Raw genomic sequence first — 17,575 nt, 5'->3', positions numbered from 1 at the left:
TTCTGTATTTCGCGGGAAGAGAGCTTTCATATTTCACGAAAGAACATTGGAAAGCTTTATTAGAGCTTTCAAATTGTATCATTAACAATGAAAAAATGTGAGTCTGTGTTGGCGCATCAGCGAATACACATGCGTGTGTGGGTATTTACGGTTTCATTGTTTAATTGTTTACGAAACAGACCTAAATAAAGAAACGAACTTCAACATGTTGAATTTGGTAAAAATTTTGTGAAGAAAATAAAATATTTTTTTAAATGCTCATAGAAAACACATGAAATTTTTGTCCTATGCAGTTTTTTGTAGACATTTTCAATTAGTTTCTTTAAAAAATAAGGATTCACTCAGCTCTCGCCATCAAAATTACAGTGTGAGGAATACACCGCAACTAGGTGTAAAGTGTGTTGCAGAACAGCTTTAGGTGTGTTCGATACACGTGAGGTGCAGAAGTGAATGCCAGAACATGCCCGATGATCTGGCTTTGCCTCTAAGTTGTGGAAATGTTCAGCATTAACACTAAATTTTAAAACGAGTAATTGAAAGATAGTTCTTAGTTTGGCTTATGTATCGGACCATCTATTCAAACCATCTCTTAGTTGGTGGGGAAAAGGAACAACTCTTCAATCCCAAAAAGAACTCACTACATTTTTACCACGTTAACTTTTTAATTTTGACCTATCTGAACATAATTAAAACTCGAATTTAATTCAGAAAAATTCTTTCGGAATCATATAGATATTCTACTCTTGGTTTTTTATTTGATTTTAATTTATTGACTTTAGGACGACTAGAAAACTACGTGTACTTGGTTTGTTTCCAGCTTATTGAAGTAAATTTTTAGCGGCCAAGGCTCCGTCAATCAAAAGCTTCCGACTAGTGCGTTTTATCTACTATCCACATTTTGAGTTAACCACTACAAATACGACATTTGAGTTAACCACTGCAAATACGATGTAACAAGGAATGGTGGTGCGAAAACGGACATAATCAAAAGGCTAAATAAACCAAGAACAGAATTTGTACGACTGAAAGTTGTATGGAGAAGCACACATATATCTTGGAAAACCCAGCTCAAAATATTCTAAGCATGTATAAAATCGATTCTGCTATATAGTAGTGAAACCTGGCTTGTATCTAACACCGCCATACAAAAGCTACAGGTATTCATAAACAAATGCCTCAGGATCATATACATATAAAATATTCTGGCCCAACACCATAAATAACGTGAACTGTGGAACTTAACAAACCAGGAACCCATACAAAAACAGATTAGACGTAGGAAATGGAGTTGGATTGGCCACAAATACACATGCATTGAATTGATGAACAATTGCAATAAAATATTTTGAATATCCAAAATTCTTTAAAAGAACACCACTGACAATATTTATTGCTTGGAATTTAGTTTTAGGTTTGTAAAATAAATTTCAAATAAAGTATTTAAACCTTCAATTTGGTTTATTTTGTTCATTTAAAAGCTGAGAACTGTGAAACTGCAGAAGAGATTCACAGATTTTAGCTTTCAGATTTGAAGGTTATCTTTTAAGTAGCCATTAAATGAAATATGTGATAACCGCCCAATTTATTTTCCTGTTTAAGAGACTGAAAGCAATGAAGGGACAGTTATGGGACAAAATTTGTTATTCTATAGATATAAGTCTTCTTAATATCTCATGTTGCTAGAAAAAATTCTATAAACTAGCACAAATACACATACATTGTATCAAAGAACAATTTCAATGAAGTATTTTGACAATATTTATTGCTTGGAATTTAGGTTTAGCTTTGTAAAATAAATTTCAAATAAAGTATTTAAACCTTCAATTTGGTGTATTTTGCTGAGAACTGTGAAATTGTTAAAAAGATTAACAGTTTTTAGTTTTCAGATTTGAAGGTTATCTTTTAAGTAGCCATTAAATGAAAAATGTGATAACCGAACCCAGGTTTATATTTCTGTTTAAGAGACTGAAAGCAATGAAGGGACAGTTAAGGGAAGGATTTTGTTATTCTATAGATAGAAGTCTTCTTAATATCTCATGTTGCTAGAGAAAATTCTGTAAACTAGCAGAAATACACATACATTGAACCAAATAACAATTTCAATGAAGTATTTTGACAATATTTATTGCTTGGAATTTATACGACAGATTAATAGTTTTTTTTTTTTAAATAATTTTCAAATGAAGTATTTAAATCTTCAATTTGGTTTATTTTGTTCATTTAAAAGCTGAGAACTGTGAAATTGTTAAAGAGATTAACAGTTTTTAGTTTTCAGATTTGAAGGTTATCTTTTAAGAAGACCTTAAATTAAAAATGTGATAACCAACTCAGGTTTATTTTTCTGTTTAAGAGACTGAAAGCAATGAAGGGACAGTTATGGAAAGGATTTTGTTATTCTATAGATAGAAGTCTTCTTAACATCTAGAAAAAAATTCTGTAAACTAGCAGAAATACACATACATTGAATCAAATAACAATTTCAATGAAGTATTTTGACAAAATTTACTGCTTGGAATTTATACGACAGATTCATAGTTTTTTTTTTAAATAAATTTCAAATAAAGTATTTAAACCTTCAATTTGGTTTATTTTGTTCATTTAAAAGCTGAGAACTGTGAAACTGTAGAAGAGATTCACAGATTTTAGTTTTCAGATTTGAAGGTTATCTTTTAAGAAGATCCAAAATTCATTAAAACAACACCGTTGACAATATTTATTGCTTGGAATTTAGTTTTAGTTTTGTAAAATAACTTTCAAATAAAGTATTTAAACCTTCAGTTTGGTTTATTTTGCTCATTTAAAAGCTCAGAACTGTGAAACTGTAGAAGTTGTTCGTTAAAGTCTCCCATTCATCGAAGAGCTTTTAAAGATAGAGCCATTTTATTTCGACTTCTTTTCATGGTCTACTATTAGTAGAATTCATTCTAATCAATATTTCAAAATGTTTTAATATCTATTGATGGAAAACCTTTTAAAGAGTCTCGGATTGATTCTTCTTCTTTGAAAATGTAGAAGAGATTCACAGTTTTTAGCTTTAAGATGTTTATGTTTTCGTTCATGCGGCAGAAAGTAATAACTATTTTAAATAAAGTGTGAAATGCTTGTACAGTAGTTTCGGTTCACCAGCATAAGCTTTAGGTGCGTTTTGGCTTTAGTTGCCCAAATTTACATTTTAGTCTTCAAAATATGTGCTGTTTAAGGTGAAATGTATTGAAAATAACTGAATTTTTGACATACCTACACAGCCTTTTATGCATTGTTTGGACGTGCATGTAAGCAAAAGCTGTCATATTATCTCCCGAAATACCATAGATACCCGCGAAGTAACTGTTACAAAGCTAAGAAACCCTTAATGGAATTGATTGAAAAAAGAGAGGAAAACACTTCATCTAATATGTGTGCGCTTAAGTTACATACTTCTTTTTTATTTAGTTTTTTTTTTGTATTTTTTATTAATTATTCTTTATACTTTACATTACATTAGATGTTTCCTTGAGGAAAGTGAGGGGAGTGTGTGTGTTTTTTATTAACTAAGTCTATGATTTTGTTTTAGAAATACAATAAGTAACTAAAAAAATACACTAAACTAAAACTTATTTTTATTTTCTGTTTTTCTCTCTTTCTTTTTTTGTTTTTCTTAAATGATGTCTCTTTTACAGGAAATGTTTGTGTGTGTATGTGAGAGTGTGTTTTTCTTTTGTAAATTATACATACATAAACGAAACTGTCAACGTAGATAACGAAGACAGCTCGTTAAAGGAACATAATGGAGATTGAAAAAAATTCAAATTCTGATTCAAATTTAAATTCACATAATCATCATCATCGTCATCATCAAAAATGGACTACACTAAACACAAAAAGAAACTTTTATATGTATATTTAATAATACTAAAGTTAGATAATAGAGATGAGAGGGGGCGGAGGGTTTGGGGTGGGGCTGGGTTGTTTGGGTCATAATGTCTAATGTTTGGGGACAGATAGAACTTAAGCATAAATTTACATAAAATATACAACATATGTTCCAGGAGGCAGAGGACGAGGACCAGTAGGATTACATTGCTAAGGTTAAGATATATGTATATATAGGTATAGGGGGAGTAGGTGTGGTTTGTTTGGGTTGCTTGCATTCGTAGATGTAAGCCCTAGTTACATTTACATACATACATATTACATAATAGTACAATCATAAAAAAGTATAAACGAGACGAGAAAAATATCTAAAGTAAGCTGAGAAAGCAAAATGAAAACAGTACAAGAGATAAACAAAAGATTACAAGTAAGATACGTTCTTTGGTTTGAATTAATTGAAAAAACAAAATAAAATCAGAGTTATAAAACCAGGGTCTAACAGTCGGAAAAATAAATACATGTTTGGGGAAATTGGTTTACCGGCCAATGCATTCTCGTTGTGGACAAAGCCAGGTCACCAAAGGAATTACCTTGTTACCATTTCCTGGTTTTCAGTTGTTCGGCCAATCAACAGAATTTCGATTGTTGGTTGTTGGTGTTGTTCGTGTTGTTGATGTTATCAATTCCATTGATTTGACGCCAGGCATTTAGAACGGGCTGCAATTGCAACGAATAGCTAACTTGTCACACATCATCCAGATCTATGACAGATGAGCGATCGTTGTCGTCCCGGTCATACAATTGTCACTGATCCCCAACACCATGCAAACCCGGTGATTTACGGTGCAAATCATCCATGGAACCACTGGTACTGCAGGCACTGCCATTATGCTGGACCTCCAGCCCATTGACCATATTTTCAATTGATTTGAGCTCTGACGGTGAGTTGGTACGTTTCATAAGGGAGGGCGGCGTGGTGGGTGACATGGATATTGGCCGCGTTGGAGGTGAATGTGAGGAGGCACGTGGTCTTGGACTAGAGCTGAGACTGCGAGGCCCATTATCAACACTGCCCGTTCCACTGCTGCTCATGCCGGGACATTCGGAACCTGAACGATTGGCATTTGAGCCAGGTGTTACGGCATCAAAGGCTGAACCCAGGCTGCCGGGCAGAGTGTAGGGCGAGAAACGGTGACCCTTTAAACCATGCAGTGGCGAGGCTGGTGTATGTCCTGAGTAATGTCCAAATAAGGCGGGATGCTGAGCGGCTAAAGCAAGTTGAGCATTGAACAGTAGGCCGGGATTGAGACCCGCCGCTGCTGCTGGATTGTGGAGCAAGCCCAAATGATGTGGCGGGTATAGGCCATGAGGATAGAGGTAAGGCAACAGGTGTGGTGATGGATGTATGGGTGGGCCAACCGATATATTGGGCGAGGGATATGAACCAGCAGGACCCAAACCACCAGCACCCTCCTTGGGGCTGCCGGATGAGGTGGGTCGAAAAGCGCCACCTGTGCTGCCACCCACCGATTCTGAGCAACTTGAATCACTGCCATCACGTTCCACCTCATCCGATTGTAGGCGTCTTCGTAGGGCGTCGTCGCTGCCATGGTCACTGGCACCGGCCAAGTGGTTGAACCATGCTGCCAGGGCTGTTGAGAGATTAGAAAGAAATGTTAGAGTCAATTAGTAATGTTTGGCAAGGGATGAAGCAGGTAGAGTTAAAAATGTGTGATAAGAAAGGGGATGGAGATGGGTGAAATTTTCTGTAATTTCGGTATAGCTTAGCTTTGATGACCCTATATTGAGATAGAGGTCATCTACTGTAGGTGTTCTATGGACAAAAAGGGGTTAATATGGGTCTTATATGGAAAGCCTTCTATGCGGATAATGTATAACTATAAAGGCTTTTATATCGTTATTATAAAGATAGTAGACCTTCTATATGCATTTTCGACAGATAGAATAGCTTTTTAAAGGGTCTTGCTTTCTATATGGGTCTTCCATAAATAGAAGCCTTTCTGTGTGGATCTCCTTTTGACGGAAACCCTTCAAACGAACTTTGAGTGACCAGTCTTCTATAAAAGTCTCCTTATGATAGAGGGTCTTTTATAAAGGTCTTCCTTTGATTGATGGAAAATCGCCTATTAGGGCTTGCTATTGATAGAAGTCTTTATATAACGATCTCCTACTAAGGTCCCCTATTCAAAGAAGCCCTTCAAAAAAACCTCCTATTGATAGAATAACATGTACTAAAGCCTCCTTATGATTCTAAATTTCTATTAAGATCTCCTCCTTACAGACGATCTTCTCTTGATTCAAGACTTTTTATTGGAAAGGCATCCCATTGAAATAAGGGTCTCCTAATGGCAGCAGATCTTGTATTAAGGTCTTCCATCGATACACAAATCTTCTGCTAGGGGCCCTATTTGCAGAAGTCCTGCTAAAGAAGGCTTACTATTATTTTCTATGAATATCTCTTTTTGGACTTATAAAGGCCTCTTTTTGATAAATAGATCTTCCATACTTCACATCTCTGATCCAAAATTTCTCATATCTCCATCAAATATTACAAATTTTAGAAAAAAAACTTTGTATAACACTTACCCGAATGCTGGTGGGCGTGCATTTGTTGCAGCGAATGACTTAACGGCAACAGGGGGCTCTGTGGTGGCCCCACCACATCCAACAGCTTGTCCTCATCATCCTGTTGATTGTCATGCATGGAGGGATGTGAATGTAAATGATGTGGCGGCCTACCGGTGTGGCCCAAATGCAAGGGAGCCCGTGAACTGCTGACATGTGTTGGATTCAGTTTATCCGAATCGGACCCGCGATTCGAGAGTAACGCTTGCCTGTAACAACAGTTGGTAGATACAAACGGCTGATTAGAACATCCAAGGTTCAGTGGCATAGAAGGCACAAAGATTTACAATGAATACAAAAATTTCGGAATTTCTTAAGCTAGGGTCACACTAGGCAAATATTTGCTCCAGCTACAGGGACTGTGTGTGTTTACTGAGAGCAAGTGAGCACATATTTCAATGCATTATTTACGCTCATTTGCTCTCAGTAAGCGCACACTGCCGGTCGATAGAGCAAATATTTGCCTAATGTGACCCTAGCTTTACAATCTCTAAAACCTTTGAGGTTAGCTTATGTTAAGCTAAAAAAATTTAGCTTAATTTGGGTTTTAAAAATATTTGAGGTTAGAAACAATAGTGTGGAGGTTAAGGTTAATTTTGTAAACAATTTCTTAAGTTTTTCATTTCTAGTATAATTTTGAGGTTAGAATTGATTTGCTATAATTAAGTTTGAAAGGCTAATTTGTTAATGACTTTGTGGTTTGCAATATGGAAAACTTAATTTTTACCCTCCCTCTCCCCCTCTCATCTGAAGTGGCCAAATACTAAGTTGCTCATTAGCCTTAAATCAGCTTATACCAGAGAAAACGAATTGCTTTGTTTTTGTTGCTGTTGTCAAGGAACTTCCACAACAATTAGCTGGGCTTTTGTCAAGCCAGAGACAAATAACAAATAATTCTTATGATTGTATTTTTTGTTTGTTTTTTGATCGGATAAAAGTTGACAAAAGCTGCTCTCTAGAATATTTATTAAGTCCTTCCAACACCCTGCTTCCTTGTATCTCCCACACAACAAACATTTTCTTTTGTTTGCCTGGTCTGATTTGTTTGTTTATTTGTTAAGTTTGATTGTCACGATTTAACCCTTCATTCACATCATATTGTTTTAATCTCTGCAACCCTTTACAACCTCGGCCCTCTTATCACACAGGGTGTGGATTTCCAGAGAAAGATACGGGGGGATATTTGGTGACAATCAATGAACAATGTTTAACTGTTGTCTTAGTATCAATGCGTTTGCTACTCTTCCCCTCCCCAGCACTTTCCTTCCTGCATTACCTTTGCCTCTTAAGTGTTGTAACAAATTCCTTGCTAATAATGAATTAGTCAAGTATCGCCTAGCTAGAGTATTTAGGTTGGGGGCTGCATTAGTTACAATTAGTTAGAAAAGTGCGTGTAAAGCGTATTAAAACAACCCTTTTTTTTGTTCCAAGCAAATGTCTTTGGCCTTTGGAGGGAGGTAAGGAAAGAATGAGCCTGGTTATAATAATACCAGGGCTAATAATAATTTTGTGGCTTTGCACCCTTTGCTACACCACAGGATTTGTTTAATGGTTGTTAAGTGCGTCGTCTGCCGTCAAAAGGATAGGGCAACACATGCGTACGCATAATAATACGAGTGCTTGTATGTGTGTGATATTTAAATCGTCCTCTAGGAATTCATCATTATCGCCACATGAATTGACTACAGAAAACAAGAAAGGGGACATTTAAATGCTTAACGCAGAAGGATTAGAAACCTTTACCTGACATAGATGTAAAACAATTTTAAAGACTTGGAAAGGTTTTATCAAAACATAAGCTAATTGATGTGTGTTTTTATTAAAACACTGCTCTGCAGGACAATTCCAAGGAACCAAAGAATGGAAAACATATTCTAACAATTATTGCCCGGGAAAACAATAACCGCAAGAAGCCGTCCATCAAACTAGCAGGGAAACAATGAAACATTCATCATCATCAAACAGGAAGTTTGATGATATCCTTTGGCAAAACATTTGAAAAAAGCCCAAGGCAGTATAAAGAGAAAAGTTTTGCAAATCAATTGCCCCGAAAGACAGATCACCACACACCAGGGTGGTATACCTTACACTTACTCCCCAAACTACAAGACATAATTGCAAAAAAATAAAACGCTTGGAAATTGTTGGCAAATTAAAAAAACAAGAAAATTACAGGGCAGACAAACCTCGCTAATCTCTATGGATATTGGCATTTCTGCAAGAATTCTAATCAACCACCCATTCCCACATCCCCTCCCTGCCTCTCTAATCACCATTGAATATATGTACGGGCATTTATTTCCTTATTTTTTTATGGGATTAAAACGTCTTAGCCCGCCTTGAATGCTCCCACATATCCGTCTAAATGCTAGACAACATTCTAAATTGATTTACTATTAAATTACTGGCAATTCAACGTCGGACGACAACAACTACAACGTTGTGAACACCATAACACGGTCTTGATAGGTGGTTGCTAGTAAGCCGACGGCAACAATATGTCTGTTGCGACCATGTTTGCAGTTTTTTGTTGTTGCCTTTGTTTTTTGTTTTTCGAAAATTGCCCAATTTGGCGAAAGTAGCAAAAATTGTAACGCTTTGATATGTGAACAGTAAAAGAAGGTAATTTGTTGTTGTTGTTGCTGTTTTTTTGCTATTTTATTTAATTCACAGCCTAGCTCGCCTTTCATTATCCAGCGAGAGCCTTGTGGCAAACAAAATTGCGCTAACGTGTTTTGAATTAATTTTTTATACAATTTTTTTGCCTCTTCGGTTTTTTCAATTAAAGGCAATGATGACTCTGACTAGCTGACGATGGATGGATGGTCTGCCAATCATCACATATACACTATACACACATACATACACACTTCTACAAATTTACATGGAAGGTATTTTTTTTTTCCTTTTTCTTACCTTCACTTCATTCATTACACGCCTGGCCGAAATAAAGATATCAGCATAACATAGAAAGAAGTGTTTGAATAGCCCAAAAACAGGCAATGCTCAATGTACATATGTCGAAAGGAATGCAAAGTGAAAGGTGGAAGTAGGGAAAAAATAGAAAGGATATTTTCTGCAGACTTCATTAAAGAAGTTGCAGAGATAACCGTTAATTTAAGCCAAGCTAACATAAATATGCCCAAGAATATCTCAGAAGGGATAGGAGACATTTAGTCTCAAATCCAATAGTTTTGAATTCTATTTCGAATCCAATGATATGGGATCTAGGAAGAATTAGGTTAGAGAAAGATATAGACAATGTATGCAACCACAGACAAAAATTGTCCCATTGACAAGAAATAGCTGAAAACTGTAGACGTGAGCTTGGTTTACATTTACGAAATCCACACGATTTCAACTGTCCATTGCTTAAACGCCAAATGAAATCCAATGGATTTCAGATGAGTTTTTGCAAAGGTATTGACTGTTGAAATCTAGTGGATTTCGTAAATGTAAACCAAGCATTGTGTAGTTCCAGAACGAACTAGTTCAAGGAAGTATTCCGTTCAAGGAACTAGTGGAACTATATCCAGCTCTTGCATTGATATCACGTTGTGCTTTTTTGTTGTTCCTTTCATTCCTATTGTTTATCTCCTTCCTTTAATGTCACATACACTTCGGTCTTTTCTTCGGTTCATTATTCAGATGCTGCAATTTATTCAATTTTATGTCAGTTCATCCACCCAACCATGAAAGAGAACGATTCTTTGAACTATTTCGGTCTCTCAACTAATTGGAGCGATGGAAATAACATAACGATGAAAGAAAAAGCTTCTTTGAACTATCGGTCCCGGAACTATGGAACAATATTAAGGAACTAGTTCCTTTTGGGAAAAGTAACTAAAAAGATCGATCCGCTCTGGGAAATGTATTACACAGCTCTAGCAAAATGAATCAATTCAATTAAATGTAGCCCAAATGCGCTGTAAATAATATGTTGTCGGCAGTCTGTAGAGTTGCACAATCTAGTTCACTGAATGGATATTAGTTCCTTTTCTCAAAAGAAAGTAGTTCCTTTGTTGCAAGTAGTTCCGATGTCATTATAGTACAATGAATCGTTTTCTTTCTTTTCGATATACTTACTTACTTAGCTGGCCCATTACAGAACATTTGTTCTATAGGCCGAACTAAGAAGATATCTAAATTTCTCTCTATTTGTTGCTTCGTACTCTGGAATACCGCGCCTTTTCATCTCATCATCCACTTGTTTGCGCCATCTATTTCTTGGCCTGCCAAATCTGCGTGCACCGCCAAGCGGTCCGTATTTATACGCCTTTTTAGCGAGTTCATCATCGCTCATTCTTATGATATGGTCTAGCCAACGCAATCGCTGCATCTCGATACGTTTAACAATATTGATGTCGTTGTATAGCAGATACGACGTCGATATTCACCGTCAACGCAGATTGGTCCGTAGATCTTTCGAAGAATTTTTTACTCAATCACACCAAGCACTGCCATGTCTGCTTGCGCAAGTACCCAGGCTTCGGAGCCATACATCAGCACGGGTAGTATCAGGGTTTTGTAGAGCGTTATTTTTGTTTGACGAGATGTGGTTTTGTTTTTAACTGCTTACTTAAACCAAAGTAGCATCTGTTGGCCAATACAATTCTTCGTTTTATTTCACAACTGATGTCGTTTGTTGTGTTTACGGAGGTGCCGAGGTAGACGAAGTCTTTTACTACCTCAATATTATAGGAACCAACTTCCACAGTCGGTCCGAGCTCAATGGACGCATTGCGCGTCGACACCATCAACTTGGTCTTCTCACCGTTTACCGCCAGACCCACTTTAGCAGATTCTCCTTCGACCTTCATAAAGGTATCAGTTACTTCTTTTACTGATCGGCCCATGATGTCTATATCATCAGCATAAGCAAGTAAGCCACTTCTTTTGACGTTTGCCTCTCGTTGAAGAGATCACACGAAAGGCTGTCTCCTTGTCTGAAACCTCTTTTGGTAACAAACTCTTCGGAGAGGTTCTTTGCTATTTTAACTGAGGACCTCGTGCCAGTCAAAGTCATTTTACACAGCCGGATGAGCTCTGCGGGGATACCGAATTCAGACATGGCTTGGAATACCTTTGAACGCAGCGGGCTGTCGAAGGCTGCTTTATAATCGACAAAAAGGTGGTAGGTGTCGATCCACATCTCTTGGGTCTTCTCCAAGATTTGCCGCAGGGTAAATATCTGGTCAATGGTGGACTTGCCAGGTCTAAAGCCGCATTGGTATGGTCCAATTATCTCGTTGACCATGGGCTTTAGTCGTTCGCACAATATCCCTGACACGATCTTGTAGGCAATAGGGAGTAGACTTATGCCCCTATAGTTAGAGCTTACAGTCTTATCTCTCTTCTTGTGGACGGGGCACAGGATACTCAGGTTCCAATCGTCGGGTACTCGTTCTTCCTGCCAGATGGTGCTAACTAGCTGATGAATACACCTTATCAGCGTGTCGCCTCCGGTTGGCAAGCCATCGGCTCCTGCTGCCTTATTATTATTCAGTCGATTTATTGCTGTCTTTACCTCATCTTGGCTGGGCGGTATACATTCAGTACCATTTTCTGGGATTGGGACTGTGGTATCTTCGTCGTCTTCGCTGCTATTGGATACTAACTGTTTTGCAAAATATTCTTTCCATATCCTGAATACACTATCTGTATCAGTTACCAAATTTCCTTGCTGGTTTCTACAGGAGGATGTGCCCGTGCCAAAGCCATCAGTTTGATGCTTGACTCTTTGGTAGAATTTTCGGACTTCATTCTGGCTCCTGTACATCTCGATTTTTTTACACTCCCGCTTTTCCATCTGCGTCACCTTTAGCTGTTGTTGTGACGCGTTTCCCAATCCATCGTATTTCCTGTATGATAGTAATGTCGGCCTTGTACTTTTCAAGTACGTCTGCCAATGTGAAGACTGCACCTTCTCTATAAAGAGTGCGAACATTCCAGGTGCAGATTCGCAGATCATGGCCCTTAAAACGTTTGCGGGGTTCGTCAACTTTAGAGGGTGTTTTTCTTTTCTTTCGTTTTTTCATAGTAGATTGTTTTTTCTAGGGGAGGGTTACTAACCCGACGCCCAAACCCAAGTTTTTAACGTCCTTATGGGTGAACGCGCGGCACATGTTAGCTCACTACCTTTAACGAGTGTTAAAGGCAGTTCCCCAAGTGACACCACGGGGAGGTCAGTGTCCACTTGAGATGAAAGAGGGACCAATATAAATCCTGGGCTTTGCCATGTTAAAACCGGTCAGGACTGTTCCTTGGTATCTTCCATCCCCTACGTCGATATAGTTTATCTTTATTTTTCGTTGAGATACATAAAAGATTATCGTTAGTTCTAATAGATCCTTGTCAGAAGTAGTTCTTTGAACTAGTACGTTCCGGAACTACGCCACTCTAGTGATCTGACTGTAATCGGAAAGAATCACGAACTATAAGTCAAACTTGTTAATCTTTTGCAGAAAAAGAATAGGCCCTTGTGTCGCTACTTTCGTATATCAGGAAAAATGCCTCAAATTGTCTTTTCCATTTCAAAAAAATCAAAAAAAATTTTTGATACTACATCAATGATTTTTGGTACGTAGATTAAGAAAAAAATCAGCATTCCAAATCTGTTTTCGTTACTAACTTTGATCGTTGCGCGCAAAAGATATGACCGTTTTAATAATGATAATAAGAAAAAATTCTAAAAAAATCGCGGCTTAATATGGTTAGCTGTTGTATCCTATTATCGTTAACTGAATTCGTACCCTTTGCGATGATGCAAAAAATAATCGCAAAGTCTCAATGGATTCGCGAAAAATCAAATTTGTTAAAAAATTTCACGTATTTACAAACATATTTTTGAAAAAATAGCGCTCATAGTTACGAAAAATATATAAAAAAATTATAACAGCATCCAGACATTTTGAGGAATAAAATGAAACCTAAGTTGTGAAGGTTGGAGCTATAGTATACATGTTATTTGCAAAAATACGAAGAAAAAATTACGAAAAAATTAAAATCATATTATTCTAATTTTATTTTTTTATGGTTTTATAGGAAAAGTTGGAGAAACAATTTTTGAGTTCTTCGGCATTTTCGTCAAAATTTTACGCAATAATGATGATATTCCATTGTAACAAATTTTTCGCTTATAGTTTTCCTATTGGATAATATTATTAGAACCTTATATTAAATCACAAGGAATTTCAATTGTGGCATAACGTTACAATAATGTTATATTGAATATTACAACATTTGAGACGCATATAAACCGCGTAATTATGAAAATGACATGATGCGCATCCGATTTTCCAACACAGGGAATCAATCCCTTTTATTTGATGTACAGTTTGTCAAATTCTATTTGGCGGCCACGATGTAGCATCTGCTGCATTTAAGGGTGCAAAATACAGTAAAATGGTCATAATTTCCGCGAAGTTCATTTACATTTTACGCGCATCCGATTTCAATAATCACCATTAAAAAATACATCCTTCTATACCGTTTCAATGCGATCCATCAAGAACCGTGGATGTTGCATGGCACTCAATTTTTAGAAAAAATCTATTATATCTCTGGATCAGCGATAGTTTTGAAATATCTGTTTTCGCGCAGTTTAAACACGCGTATCGATCTGTTTATTTAAGTAGAACTGACACATCAAAAACGCGTTTTAATATGCGATATTTTCAAAATAATTTTTTGCAAATTTTCGAAATTTGAGGGGTATCATATCCGCCGATCTAGTGGGTGGATTTTTACACGTCGTGGCTTGTTAGATTCAGAACGTAAAAAAACTAAATTTACGCGGGTTTCCACGGAAATCGAATGACGTTTGTAAATTTTAAACCAAAAAAATAGGTTTTTGAGAAAAATTTACGCACAAAAATTTCGTGTTTAGGCGCAGATTACTGTGATCCTGTGAGGGCTACACCCTCATGTTATACATTAAAAAATGCGAAATCGCGAGTACTACAATCCAATAATAAGCTTTTAGGGAAATCCAGCTGCGCGTCCCGATTAGAGCAAAAATTCAAAAAACCCCATTTTTCTGGTTTCAAAATGTCAGCATCCGTTTGAGGTAGATACAGTGGATATATTAAAAAATCATACATTAGAAATTTCAACTCTGAAGTGTGCTCTTTAACTTCTCCTTTGAGCATTAAGCTCTACATTGTGTTGTAAAACCACTAATTGGAAAATAACATAATGAAACTCGTTTATTTCAACGTTTTTTTTTCGATTTTTTTACATTAGTACGACCACAGCTTCCGCTCAAATTATTATTTTAAGAAACCCCTCGGTGAATCGGGCTAAAACAGTTTATTTTGCCGAAATGCGGTCAAAAGTTATGGTATAGTAAAACTGATCGCGAGTTACAATACCCCATACCTCAGTTTCAACATAAGTTAATTTTCTACAAAAAGCTTGATATATATTACAAAGTTCTCAAGGAATCTAGAGTAAAAGTCAATTCGGTCGAAATTCGGAACATGTCGGCAAAATACATCAGAATAGTCTGCCAACTAATAAAGAAATTTCTAAATATGTTTCTTATGTCGCGGAAAAATTTATCAGTTTGAATTTCTAAAACGTCCATTCGGATTTTTAATAATCATAGATCAGTGTAGCTTTTGCATTTGTAGTGGTAACAGGGTCATTTCATTGAGAAAATATGTGCGTTTTTTTTTGTTCCAGGCTGATCATTGTTGTCTTCGATAAATATTCGGTCAACATCCATTTAAATGTTCCGACCAACATCGTAAGGAATTATGATCATTATATGTTATGCTTTTTGAGGTATCAAAACGGCATACAAATTCCAGTTGTAGGTTCAAATTGTTATATGTCAGATTTCCGTCAGACATGTCGGTAACAAGTCGGATCTCTCTTGTAAATCTAGATTTGGACATAAGTCCACCAAAAATGTTTGCATTTCTCTTCATTTCAGTAAAAAAATTGTGTGTGCAATGACCCCCTCTCGGTGGGAGTGTTTGTGGTGACTGTGGCTACATTTGCCATGGAAAAAACTACAACCCTAAAAATGTTGTTTTTTTGTTGTTTGCGACAACAACTGACTGTGACATGATGTGTCACACAGTAGTCACAAAATATTTGCTCCCAGCTTTTTCCAGTTGTTGTTGGTGTTTGCCAAAAAAACAAAACGACAAAGACCATGATTTCTATGCTACTATCTTGTCTAAGCGTTACACTCATCATCATCCTCATGTAAAGGGAAAATGAAGATGCCAACCACACACTCTATGGCATGTCAGTCATCATGTTAAGTCAAGTCATGGTGTCTATGTTTGGTACTGCCCTTGCGTGTGTCTGTTTCTATCTTTATCTTTGACAGTTAAGGCAACATTTGACATATTTTTCGCAGCAAAAAAAAAACCTCAAGACTCGGCCCAGTGAAAATTAACATTAGTGCCAAAAACTGGTAGAAAAATTTGTGAAATTCATGTTAGTTAACAGTTGACTTCGGAAAACATCAAAACCCTGCCAACCCACAACCAACCCATGGTTCGCTTGGTGTCAAAGACACAGCGTAGGAACTATAACTAAAAACGCCAAAAATCAGTCAGTTAATAAAGTTGTTGTATTTGAGACATTGTCAGGCATGTCTTTGTCAAAAATGAAAATTACGAACTGAGAAATCAACTGTTTCCAAAATGCAATTCATCATCCTTTAGAAAGACATTGGAGTACTAGTCGCCTTTGTCGTCTTCCATGCTAACCAAGTTACAATCAAAACAATGACTCTGGCAAAATTTATAAGGCATCAACACTAAGGCAGACTTGGCTGCCTGGTCGTCCTCATATGTATACCCGCAACTGCTGTGATTTTTGGTCTAAACTTGATTTGTGTTTGAACTAACCACCCCTAACTTTGCCTCAAACACCAACAACTCTCCAGTAAAGCTTTTGGGCAAAGGAAAAACAAACTAAATGCTGGCTTTTTTAAATGACCGATAGCGTATGCTTTAGAGATTTGCAAACGTATCGGATTTCCGTTAAAGCGTTTGTATGGCAATCTGTTCTTCCCCACCCCTCCCCTTAAATCCATTGATTCTCTTGATCTATGTCCTGTTTGTAATCCATCCACACATGATGATGGTGATGATGGTTGGGTGATGGCTTTTGGTCTTTATTTGTTGTACCCCGTCTGCCACACGTTCTAAAGGAAATCAATTCTATTAGAAACGGAAATTAAAATCAATCAATCAATTGAATTCTTAGCAGATTTTGGATTTCACAACAGCAACAACAATGACAACAAATTACTGTGTTTGCTGTCCATGATGGTGTGGTGGTGTTAGACTTGGCTCATTTGTCTTTTTTTGTGGGTAAATTTGCATGGGATTTTCTGATAACATGAGTTTTAACACACTTGGCAGAAGCAGAGAAGAAGCTTAGTGAAATGAATGGAACTTGATGAAGAAAATATGTGATTAGTCTAAGATTTCGATGAAGCATTTAATTGACATGCTTGTTTGTTGGTGTTTTGGTTAGTAGAAGGTGGTGGTAGCTTTAGAGAGAAGTTGTGTGTCTCTTGGCATCTATGGTCGAAGGTAATGATATGGGCATGTATTCTATGGGCAAATAGTACAGGGTAGGGACAAGTAAATCAACTTTCGGTTAATCGATTAATCGATTTTTTGCAGTCAAAAATTTGAAAATCGTAGTCGACTTTTGTCTGAAAGGAAAATCGCATAAACGATTATCTTGTGATCGATTTTCGAGTTTGACCATAGATTGTGGACTTGGCGGTTTTACACTTTTGGCAATTTTACAGTATCAAAAGAAAACTCGAAAATCGACGAATAGTCGATTATAATCGATTTTCTGCGGTTATGAAAAAGTCGAAAGTCGAGTTTTAAGACAACTAAAATAATCGCATAACCGAAAAATCGCATTTTTAGATTTAGACCATAATCGAATAGTGGAAAAATCGATTATTGCTTTCCATTACCTATCCCTAGTACAGGGAGACAGAGAGTGTTGAGGGGAAGTTCAATCCCGACCGAGACTTTAAGGGAAAGCAGAAGAATGGTACCCTCTTTGTAAATGGTCAAGTAGTTTCTAC

The 17,575-nt window shown here is 36.8% G+C and overlaps 1 protein-coding gene across 16 annotated transcripts in view; it reads right to left on the bottom strand.

The window, feature by feature from the left end:
• Positions 1-3,390: 3,390 nt before the first annotated feature.
• Positions 3,391-17,575, bottom strand: part of bi (T-box transcription factor bifid) — a 208,954-nt gene continuing 194,769 nt past the window's right edge. For 7 of the 16 annotated variants that reach the window (XM_073979495.1, XM_073979500.1, XM_073979496.1 and 4 more), the window contains exons 7-8: positions 6,460-6,716; positions 3,391-5,504 (exon numbers count right to left, since the gene is read on the bottom strand). In XM_073979495.1, coding sequence (XP_073835596.1) covers positions 4,657-5,504; positions 6,460-6,716 — 1,105 coding nt within the window. In that variant the 3' untranslated portion in view covers positions 3,391-4,656. The remainder of the gene's footprint in view (positions 5,505-6,459; positions 6,717-17,575) is intronic. The other 9 variants (XM_073979503.1, XM_073979507.1, XM_073979505.1 and 6 more) reach the window with 2 other exon arrangements.

Source organism: Musca autumnalis, unplaced genomic scaffold (genome assembly GCF_047663935.1).
Source record: "Musca autumnalis isolate F117 unplaced genomic scaffold, ASM4766393v1 scaffold_3, whole genome shotgun sequence".
NCBI lineage: Eukaryota > Metazoa > Arthropoda > Insecta > Diptera > Muscidae > Musca > Musca autumnalis.
This window is presented reverse-complemented; position numbering and strand designations above follow the sequence as displayed.